General features: G+C 39.1%; 1 protein-coding gene across 1 annotated transcript in view; it reads right to left on the bottom strand.

The window, feature by feature from the left end:
• Positions 1–10,456: 10,456 nt before the first annotated feature.
• polm (polymerase (DNA directed), mu) overlaps positions 10,457–11,953 on the bottom strand; it is a 10,973-nt gene continuing 9,476 nt past the window's right edge. The window contains exon 11 of the mRNA XM_005739113.1: positions 10,457–11,822. Coding sequence (XP_005739170.1) covers positions 11,736–11,822 — 87 coding nt within the window. The 3' untranslated portion in view covers positions 10,457–11,735. The remainder of the gene's footprint in view (positions 11,823–11,953) is intronic.

Genomic DNA, 11,953 nt, shown 5'->3' with positions numbered 1-11,953 from the left:
TAGTAAAATTGGTCAGTCTGATTAATTCACATTGATTATTTAATTTGTAGTAATATAGAGATCAATTGGAACTACCTCCCTGCATTAAGCATTTTTACTTTCATATCCCGAGTGCTTCTTGCTTATAGAGGTCTGAGTAAGTCTGATTATTGTTTAATGGTCGATTATATAGCCAGGTTTTTTTTTTAAAGGACTTTAAATGTGCATGTTATTTTACATTAAAAGCACAGGATCAACTCTTTATGAGCCTGATCACATCATTTAAAAACTAATCACTGTTAAAGCTCCATCTATGGCCTTCAACTTCAAAGAGTATCACTGTCCAAAGAGTAATTTACTATATTATAAAGATTTACTTTTTGTTCCTTAATCATCAGACATTAAATTTTTGAAGCTGAAAAATGTGTGGCCAAGAGAGAGCTGGAGTCTATCTAGGCTGCCACAGGGCAAGAGGGAGGAGTGGAGGTGCAGTGTAAAAATTAAAAAATCATTAATGGGAAAAAAATGTTATAGTACTCACAAAAAATGGGACTATGCACATGCACATGGTTCTGAGAACATGAAGCTCATTACATCATTTCAAACTTAGTTCAAAGAACAATCCAGTCATATGTCAGAACAGAAACGCCAGATTGAGGTGCATTTATTTATTGTCAGTTCAGCTAAACACTGTTTTACAGTTACATATATTTCTTTTGTTACATGAATCTGTGCGCTGATTTTCTCTGCAGTGTAAATTTGTTTAGTTTTGCTACATATGAAGCAAAATAAATAATATTTGTTATTGTGTACACATGTAGAACTATAAATGTTTAAGGACAGAACAGTTGTATGCATTTAAATATGTAACATGACCCCATAAAGTCAAAACATACAGTGTTTTGTATTTATCACATTAATATTTCTCCGACGCACCATCAATCCTGAGATTAAAACTGTGTGTGTTGTTTTTGTGAAGAGGTTTTGAGAAAAAATCTTTTGGGGAAATTACAACAACAACAACAACAGAAAAACTGTAGCTGGCTGATTGGTATTGTTAGGAGTTCAAAGGGGAGCTGGTCATTTGTTTTCTCCACTGCTGCCCGTCTGTCTGTCTGGATGCTATATGACCGGGTATCAGTGTCAGCTTGCTCCACCTCGTCACCTCCCTCCTGATCTGTCACAGGACGCAGTGCTTGACTTCTTTGATGTGAGGCCTGCTGAGGCAGACAGACCAGAAGCAGATGAGAGGCTAGGAGACGGGATGAAAACACAGCTGCAAGCAGAGACAGCGAGACATGTCAACAGTCTGTGTTTCTGTGACTCCAGCACTTAGAAACTCATTACATGATTCATAGGACTGTCAGAACAATGACAGACACACCTGTCTGACTACATAGTTACTTATGAGATATTAACTATGCAGTCAATGGGAGAGAACTGTGAGCACTTTAAGGTCAGTAAAGTAGCAGGAACACATCAGACTGTGTCCTGTTTACAGCCGGCTTTAGTTTTGGCTTAATGTTTGTATGTTTTATGTTTTGGTTTGTTGTTGTTGTTTTTGGTCAGATTAGAAATTAGAAAAAGATTAGAGGGACAGCTCCGGTTGTGTGGTTTGGAGTCACAAGGCTGAGATGTTTGGCAGATGTGCAGGGGACGGGTAATAATAAATAATAATAATGGATTGGATTTATATAGCGCTTTTCTAGGCACCCAAAGCGCTTTACAATACCACTATTCATTCACTCTCACATTCATACACTGGTGGAGGCAAGCTACAGTTGTAGCCACAGCTGCCCTGGGGCAGACTGACAGAAGCGAGGCTGCCATATCGCGCCATCGGCCCCTCTGGCCAACACCAGTAGGCAAGTAGGGTATATACTGAACAAAAGATAAATGTGGAGCTGCCAGGAAGGAGGGGAGGGGGGAAGGAAGACATCAGTGAAGGTTCATGGATGTAGTGGAGGAGGCCATGCAGAGGGCTGATGTGACAGTGGGATAGGGTGGGATGGAGGCAGATGATCCACTGTTGGCGACCCCTCCGAATGAATGGTCACATTATTGCTGTTATGTTTTTCTAATTTTCCGGTATGTCACAGGGCTAATGCAGACAACCAATTTAAAATCACCAGTTAGACTAACCCCACAAAGTACAAGTCTTTGGACTGTGGGAGGAAGCTGGAGTGTTCACAAAGATGGGGAGAACATGCACACTCCACACAGAGGTCATGACCACATCGCAGATTTGAACAAAGGACTTTCTTGCTGTGAGCTGACAGAATTGTCCACACCACCACTGTGGTGCCCTTTTTTAGGCAATGATGATCATAATGTGAAAATCTGACATGATACCAAGCTAAATCTATAAATGCCAAAATTCTGATTAAACCCATTCAATTTTTTAGCAACAATCTGCAGACCAGATGCAACTTTGCAATATGCATTTCTAAGGGCCACAAGGGTGTTCTAATATTTCAGTGAAGTCACTCATCTTTATTATCTGTTCAAACTTCAGCTGGGCCTGTTTTTTCCCTACTTGTTTCTTTAACAGGTAACATTAGTTTATTCAATGAAAGCATCTTCCTGCTCTCTGAACTTTAAGACCACTGGTCTCTGTTTGCTCACTTTAATCAAAACTTCACTGGTGTTGAGTCAGGTCCCAGCTTATTTTAACAAGATTATTATCTACCCAATTAAAAAATGACACAACAATACAAAATCAACTCTCTTCTTTCCTACTCTTACCCGACTAATCAAAAGAAAAAAGGAACAACATATATATCTGCATATATGATTTGGAAAACTTTTACAGTAAATAACCTTTGGATTCTTGATCATTTTCGCTCTGACCTTCACAGATCTCGTTCTATGAAACAGCCCTTCTTGGAGTCTCCAGTCCATCTTAATATGAAGTGATGCAGGAAAATATTCTGTTCTGCTGATGTTGGACTCAACATCTGCCTTTGACGATGCTGACCAATCACTGGGTGTGATTGGTCAGAGACTGGGTGTTTGAAATGTTTCTTGTCATATCTGAGCAAACAATTCTTTTCTCTGGCAGGATTTTACAAGGTTTCCGACTGAGTATTCATATTTCACACTAAGAGTCTGAAACCTAAAGGAGAAAGTACCTTAGCAAACAGTGGCCCCAAGTCTCTGGAAGCCTCTGCTTGAGCTTGAGATCCATAGACTCAGAGGGAAAAGAAGGAAAGAACTCTTGGGTAACATTTTGTTTCAATCTTTTAGCATTTTTGTTGTAAATGTAACTTTTTGATATTTATGGCAAAGTATTTGTCATAAATATGGTAAATAGAGTTTTACTTATTTCTTCTTTTACTTTGGCTCCATGGGGTTTTACATGATCTCATCAGTCTCTGTTTACCTGTTCATGCTTTTTGTCCTGAAACACAGGTGGCAGCATGTTTATGAGGAGCATCACTACCTGAATAAAATGTTAAACAAACTGAAACAGTAAGTTTTATTGTCTGTCAGTGTTCCTTATCCACGATGAAGGACTTGGTTATCCTTGCTGGCCCCAGTCTCAGACCACTGATGTCTGCTGGGGAACAGTCTCCTGCTGGCCCTGTCTTTGATTGACTCCATTCAGACCCTTTCATCTCTAATGGGCCTGTTTGCTGCTCTGTTATGGAAACAAACACACCTCGACCCACCTTCCCACTCCCATCCTCTCCTCCCCCGCAGTACCAGAGGGAGACTCATGTCCCAACAGAGCTGTTGTTCAGATCTCTATAATAAATATATGAGTCTTCATCATCCCCGGCCAAATCTCCAGTAAACTCATCTTCAGGACCAAGGCTTTGAAGATTCAAACTTCAAATCAAAAACTACAACACAGGTGTAAAGATCATAGGCATCACAACAGAGAATAAAGAGCTTTATGCACACACAGCATACTTACTGAATAATAATTTTGATAGTTTCTTGGAAATTACTGATAAGCCATAACTGATTGTTCTTTATAACAGATAGAGTGCAGCAGAAAATGGCTCATTATATTTCTGCCTCTTGTAGTAAATGGATTCTTCAAGGCTGTGATGACACCTAATAATCACTGAACTCTATTTCTGCCAGTCTCCAGTTGTTCCCCGCCCTGTCTGTAGCACAGTCAGCTAAAGTGTCCTTCCCTGTTCCATTGATCCCTATCAACCCCATCAAAGGCTCTGGGAGCTTTGAAGGGACCAGCAGGACTGGTCCTGGTGGATGAGCAGGCACTGCAACTTTTCTTATCAAACGGGGGATGCAGGGCAGCGTGGCGGACAAGTTTTCATTTCTCCCAAAAATCTATGAGCTGGAGCCAGTGTTCCGATGAAGCACACTTGAGACTTTTATGCAATGCTAGTGGGGAACATCCCTGCAACCATGAAATGTAAAAGAGAACAATGTGAGCCCTTTGAAATAAACTCCGTACTGAGTGGTGAAACAAACAACAAAAGTGACTGTCATAGGTTTAAGCCAAAAATACACAAAATAATATTTTTCAAGTCTGTGATAAGGTCTCATTATAGACCAGCAGCACAGGTGGAAATGTTTTAGAAGTGCTTCCCATAACTGCAGATCAGAGGAGTGCAGTGTTCCCCGGGAACTTTAAACACTGTCTGAGACAGTATTGTTTCAGATCAGCCACATTCTCATGAGGTCCACTGTTAATTCACTGGGCATTTCTGCTACATGTGAAATACTTGTGTGACAAAGTGAAGAAATGTGAGTAACTAAATAAATGCATTTTTTTCTTTAAAAGAGAACTTTCACCCCTCATTCCCAGTTTTTCCCTGTACATGTTATTATCTAAATCCCAACTAGGATGAGGATTCCATGTGTGTACAACAATTTAATCCAGAGACAGCTGCTGTTACAAATTCTTTGTCATAATGCCTAAAATCATAAAGCCTATCATTAGGTGGCTTATGCTGCTGTGATATCACCGTCACTCATAGAAAAGTTAGAAAAAAGATAAATATATCGATAGAACAGACTAGAACTAACAGTGGTTTACATAGTTCTAACATTGTCTTGCTGATCGCCCAAATTTCAGCTTATAGTACAAAAGCATAACTAATAATATGAACAGCTGACCATTTCTTTATCTTGAATAAATAAGTAATTTTACTAGTGGAAACAATGTTTACATAATGAGAAATGATCACTTTTAATGAGTCACTATTAAAAAGATCATTTAAATCTGCAACTAATAATTGATGTGTTGGAATACTTTCATGGTTTTAGTAATTTGTTGTAGTAACAGTAGCAATTAATACGTTTTAGTAATTGTTTCAGTGACTTTATCACAAATTGTGTTAAATTGGATATTTAAAGGATGCTTTTTTTTAAAATTCACAGACAAATAGATTCGTAACTGAGAAAGAGTCTGAAACAGAACTGTTGTTCTAGCTTTTTCCTAGTCACAACTCCTGCTGTTCCTACATCCACAGTTTCATTCATTTACATTCACAAATGCATGAACTCATCTGTTCTCACAGCAGCCCAGACTTGTAGTCTCCTCAGTGCAGGACAAAGTCATATCTCCTTTTGGTTCACACATACGGTGTCAGCAGTCACATGTTAACGAGGATTTATGGGAACATAAACTAAACCTGCTCCTCCCCATCTCTCTTTCTGCCTTTTCTTGCTTGCAGTAGCAAAGCTGTAAAGAACTGTGTTTGTATTTCATACTTCTCATGGGTCCCTTGTTTTAAAATTTATTTTTTTTGCATAAAATATCCGTTCCCGGAGAAGTGTGCACATGTGGAGAGAGTGGACTTGAGAGAGATAGAGGTGTGAGCAATGACACGGCCTTTGATGTTAAAATGGTATTTAGAGGTTAATGAGGCTGTGAAGGAAATGCCACATATTCGCTTTTTTTGTTGCTGCCTCTTTCACTCACACACACAGACAGACAGACAGACAGACAGACAGACAGACACACACACACACACACACACACACACACACACCTCTGTAGCTCATAAAAGGGTTGGATTTAAAAAAAAAAATCTCTATGTAACAATTAGAAAGTAGCAACAAATTTAAGTATACAGGTATGTGGGCACATATATGAATACTTCTCTGTTCCACGAAAGGAAGAAAGGAACGTTGAGGCAATAAATGATGAACGGACTGGTTTTTACATAACGCTTCTCTGCTCAAGCAGTCAAAGAACTTTACACAACATCTCTTATATACAAACATTTTTTACCTTTTTTTTCTGTGTCCCAGCACTTTCTAACATTCATACCCTTATGCTAGAACATCAAATACTAGTTGGCCTTCTCTACCTCCTGAATTACAGCCACCCAGGAAATAAATTTTAAAAGACCAAAAAAAAAAAAAGAAAAGTAAACTAGGGCCCATCAGATCATATGTATTGCAGTGTTGCAGAGAGGTGCAGAGACTGAAGTTGTAGTAGAACGGGCAATATCCTTATAATTCTGTTTAGAACCACAAGATGGTGTAGTGAGTCAGTGTGGCTTCCAATCTGCCACAAATCCAACATAAGTACTACTACTACTACTACTGATACTACCACTACTACTACTACTAATAATAATAATAATGCATTTTATTTAATGGCACCTTTTAAGGCACTCAAGGCACTCATCTTGTAAGCACCCCTTACAACAAATTAAATGCCCAAATCAGACCATGCATAAAATAACAGTTGAAAAAAATGTCAATACTGAGGAGGCTGAGGCCCGTGGTTCATGGTGTCATGGTCACAAATACCTACTTAAAGTAGGTTTAGGTCTTGCCACAGCGGCCATTGTTGTTCCTGCAGCTTGCTGTGCCATCTCAAAGCTTTTCGGCTGAAGTGAATGTCCTGCTGTTCTCTGTGGGATCATGCTTATTATCTACTTCAGCCCTACTGTAATTGTGGATGTGGACCAGTTACCTTTTAAAAGCAGTAATAATGTTTCCAGTTTTCCACCTGTCTTAAATATGCTGTGCTTTCCTTTATGTTCAATTTTATTTTGCCCCTCACCCCCCAACCAGTCATGGCAGAAGACTGCCCCTTCCTGAGCCTGGTTCTGTCGTAGGTTTCTTCCTGTTAAAAGGGAATGTTTCCTTTCCATTGTTGCCTGGTGCTTGCTCATAGGAGATCACTTGATTTTTTTTTCGGATTTAATTTAATTGACTTGAAATTAAAAACCTAAAAATTTAGGTCATGGGTTCACATAGTAGAGAGCACTACATTTGTTAACTGCACTTTAAAAAAAAGAAAATTGCAGTTTTTTTTAGTTCTCCCTACTACAAAAACCACAAATAAAAGCAAGGCAGTTAGCGGCAAATCAAAATAAAGATAAAATATACAAATGTGTGTTTATTTTATATATAAATATAAAATAAACACATTTTTAAAAAATCCACTACTACGCTGTGTATTTACTTCAGTGAACACTTGTATGTTTTTGTGGTAGAAGAATATAAATTGTCCAAATATGTGAGTTGGGTTTTTTTTTGGCAGCACGGTGGCACGGTGGTTAGCACTGTTGCCGCACAGCAAGAAGGTCCTGAGTTCAATTCCACCATCAGGCCGGGGTCTTTCTGTGTGGAGTTTGCATGTTCTCCCCGTGTTTGCGTGGGTTCCCTCCGGGTACTCTGGCTTCCTCCCACCGTCCAAAGACATGCAGCTTGTGGGGATAGGTTAATTGGATAAACCAAATTGCCACTAGGTGTGAATGTGAGTGTGAATGGTTGTCTGTCCCTGCCTGTTGGCCCTGCGACAGACTGGCGACCTGTCCAGGGTGTACCCCGCCTCTCGCCCTATGACAGCTGGGATAGGCTCCAGCGCCCCCCGCGACCCTGAAAAGGATAAGCGGAAGCGAATGGATGGATGGATGTGAGTTTTTAAATTAGCACTGAAATAATAATACTGTGTACTGTGGAAAAAAAAAGAGACTCAAGTTGTTCAAATGCAAAAACGACTGACGGGTATGATGTAAGGTGAGAGTGAATTTGTAAATTTGTACTGCAACTGTTTGTTTTTCTAGAAAGACAAAGCCAGAGATTAGGGAAGACTGTATAATGTTAATTATTAAAGGAGCGAGAGAGTATAAGCAGAACTTATTGGGTTACATGCAGCAGAAGGTTTAGATTTATTAATAAATCCAGATCGTTCATCAAACAGTGAATATTATTAAAACCCTAAAAGTATTACACTGCTCAGGGCAGTAAAACAGAGGTGGAAAAAATGTCAGGTCGTTGAAGGATGCTGTTTAGAGAAAAGGGTGATTTCCTTTTCTTTATGTTGGTGCAATTCTGAAGTAAAACAGTGAGAAGTTTTCAAAGGTGCAAAAGCATCCAGCAGACTGTTTATTCCATTCTAGTAGTAAAACCCTGTGATGGAGAATCATTTATCTATTCCTGTCTATCATCAGGAAGACTGTCAACTTCACTGAAGAAGCCAGTTATATCAGTGTTCTTAATGTTGAGGAATAACGCTAGAACAACAGATAAGATCGAGAACATTAGAGTTTCTCATTAGAGTTTTCAAGACATGATGCAAGGACCCTTGTATAGTATTATAGTATTAGTATTAGTGATAGTGTCCATAAGTATATTAATCACCCATCAAAATAACATTTAGGGACAAAGGATAAACTGAGTTCGCAAACTCAGGGGGTTCAGTCAAAGTCCTTATTTAGCTACCTACTGTAGCAAGTACAGTGGGTGGTGCTATTATTATAAATGAGTAATTTCACTGAAGTATTGATCATTTTTATTCCACCCCGGTCTACATAAAAGTCACATTATTTGGATTTTTGCAGAAAGTCTTCACATAAATTGCTCCATAGTGTTGCAGTGGGTTTTGTCTCATTTTAGTTAATATAATGAATGTTGAATTTTTCTTTCCAAAGTATATTGTTTAGATTTTGTGTTAACATACATTTTACATTTAGCTGGTTCTTTCTTTTGCTTTTGAATCTTTGTTTTTTGTATATTTTAAAGTGTAGTTTTATTTGTGTGACCTCTCGTGGTTCATTTTCTGTTTTGAATTTGAATGAACCTCACCTGTATCCTTGTGTATCATCGTTTCTTGTGAATTCTTATGCGTCAATTACCTTGTGGTTACATCCAGATGTTTTATACGTTTTTATAGAAACAAATATTGGGACCGTTTCCCCCTCTTGGCCACATCCTTTGTTGGCTTTTTTATAACACACATTCACATTCATTCCAATAGTTTCAGCAGTCTCTCTCCAGGAATTTGCTGATATCTGTGAGTCCTTATTTTGAGACAAATCTTTATATTGAGATGGTGATTATTGTATACTCTCGCTAATCCGTTCCAAAGGTTTTGTGAAAAACTAGCAGGAAATGATGAAAAGTGCAGTTACAATACAAGGGAGGTCCATATCAGGTTAAGGCAGGGGTGGGGAACTCCGGGCCTCGAGGGCCGGTGTTATCCAAAATAACAGATGATTCAAATGGCTAAATTACCTCCACAGCATTTCTTGTAGTTCTGCAGAGGCCTGGTAATGAACTAATCATTTGATTCAGTTGTGTTGACCCACGGTGATATCTAAAACCCGCAGGACACTGGCCCTCGAGGCCTGGAGTTGCCCACCCCTGGGTTAGGGTGTAGGTTACAGAGTACCTGTGTAAAGAGGTTCCACAACACACTTACTGTGGGTGACATTACCTTGGTTTGCAAGAACACTGAGAAAGTTTGGAGTAACTTTTGACCGGGATATGACTTTCAGCATGCTCATTAAACAAATACCCAGGATTTCCTTCTTTAAGTGGAAATTTTTTTTTAATGAGAAACATCCTGCCTCAGTGTGATGCTGAAAATCTGGTTCTTAGATTTAAAACAACTTTATTTTTTTTATTGCAGGCCTCTAAAAAATACAGGCTTAATTGTCGTTCCGGGAGTTTCAAAAAGTAGAAATAGAAACAAAGCCTGCTGTCAAACCCTTCTCCACTCCCATCTCATCCACTATCCAGAAAGAGCTCTGTTAGCTCCTCTTTAAGCCAACCTTCTTATGATTCCTCACAAACATGTGGTTTCAAACAGCAGGTGGGTGGGACTTTCCTGCTCACAGTTAGAGATATGTTTCTGAGATTACAATACTGGAGATAACCGTTGTCAGTGACATCTGGAACAGCTTCCCATAGTGTGAGAGGCAGGGTACAACCTGGACAGACCACAAGTATGTCGCACAGAGAAACAGGCAACCTTTCGCGCCTATGGGTGATTTAGAATCACCAATTAACCAAACCCCACTAAGCGCACGTCAGGACCTTTTTGCTGTGAGGCAACAGTGCTAATCAAACGTTTCGAACAGAGTTGGAATTTCTTTACCTGAATGATTGAAAATGCATCAAGACATATTTATCATGAGAAGCATTACTGCAACAGTATATATTGTATATCAGAAAATAAAAACAAGCAGGTCTTCCTGAACCTTTTCTATCAGTAGTGCACAATGTATTGCACTAAAAACTGCAGTCTATCTTTAGCGTGGTTGAACAGAAGAAGAACTGATATGGAAACACTCCAACGCAAATGTTTAATTCACATGCGAGATCTCACACTGTATATTCTCAGAACAGCTGAGTGGGTTTCTTTTCAGCTATATGTACAGATAAGGTGATAAGGATGCTGCTGAATGTAGGTCATCGTGACACAGGTGTGGATGTGGTGAAATAAACCTAACAGCCATTTTGTCTTTACATAAAACAACAGTTTTCAATCCTCTGAGTAAGGTTTATGTGAGCGGCACAAAAATACAAGATGTGTGATAAAATGCAGCATTATTGCATATCATTATTATTATTATTGTTATTGCCCCCCCCCAAAAAAGTCCAGGGAGGTAGCCAATAAGATCAGCTGTTAGCATTGATTAGGCCCCTATTGCCCTGTTGTAAAAGCTTCTTCACCCTGCTGCCATGTGGCAAGAGGTACCGGAGCATTTGGGCCCTCACTGCCAGACTGCAAAAAAGTTTCCTCCCCCAAGCCGTCAGACTCCTAAAGAATCAGTGACTGGACTGACACACACACACACACACACACACACACATACGTTTATACATGTCACTACCTCAAGCATTTATCTGTACAGTGTCATGTACACACAGACTTTCATACATCAAGGTTTTTTTTGCACAACCTACTGTCATTGTTGCACCTTTCTATTGCATTGTTGTGTCTGCAATGTGGTGTATCTGGTGTTGCACGTTACGTAGTCCCGTGTTAATTGTGCCTTATAAGTTATATGTAGCAGCATAGTGTTGGAGGCGCACTGTCTCGTTTCACTGTGTACTGTACCACTGCACATGGTTGAAATAACTATAAAGCCACTTGATGGCTCCTGCACTCATAAAATCTATAAAATTCTATAATCATATGTTCCTTATCACATATCAGTTGTTTGTGTGCGTTTTGTGGCCCAAAAATCCATAAATTATATGTAAATAGGAAGTCTGTAAAATTTCTGAAATTACACTGTGACTGGAAGCAAGGTTTGTTTTCACTCTTTCAGTTATAAATTTCACATTTATTAAAAAAACTAAACAGGCTCAGTTCTGGTCAGTGGATTTCATTAATAAATAAAATTCTGTATTCATGTAATATGAAGATTTCAGTCAGCTGAGTGGGTGTCATCGTTGAGTTCAATCATATATTTCTTTAGTAGTTACACAGCAACTCCATGCCATGAGGCCGCCCTTCCAACAGACGCATTTATTCTGCCCTCCAGCTCTTGCTTGCATGCAGTGTAGCAGCTGATCAGGCCACTTCAAGCATTTCTCTCTGATGGAGGGATGTACTCCAGACCAAGATAAGCAAATATCTCCTCCTCTGATGTAGCTCTCAGATATTTATTCTGTACAAAAGGAAAACAAGTATGATTCCATCACGCGATCTTCATTTAATTAAGCTGAAATATGGCAGGTATAATATGCACTTAAAGGAAGAAGTAGAAGTAGTTGGCATGGAAAAAAAAAAAAAAAAAAA

This window comes from Pundamilia nyererei, unplaced genomic scaffold, assembly GCF_000239375.1.
Source record: "Pundamilia nyererei isolate P.nyererei 1_Seehausen unplaced genomic scaffold, PunNye1.0 scaffold00089, whole genome shotgun sequence".
NCBI lineage: Eukaryota > Metazoa > Chordata > Actinopteri > Cichliformes > Cichlidae > Pundamilia > Pundamilia nyererei.
Note: the sequence above shows the minus strand (reverse complement) of the source record. Positions and strands in the feature narration are given on the sequence as shown.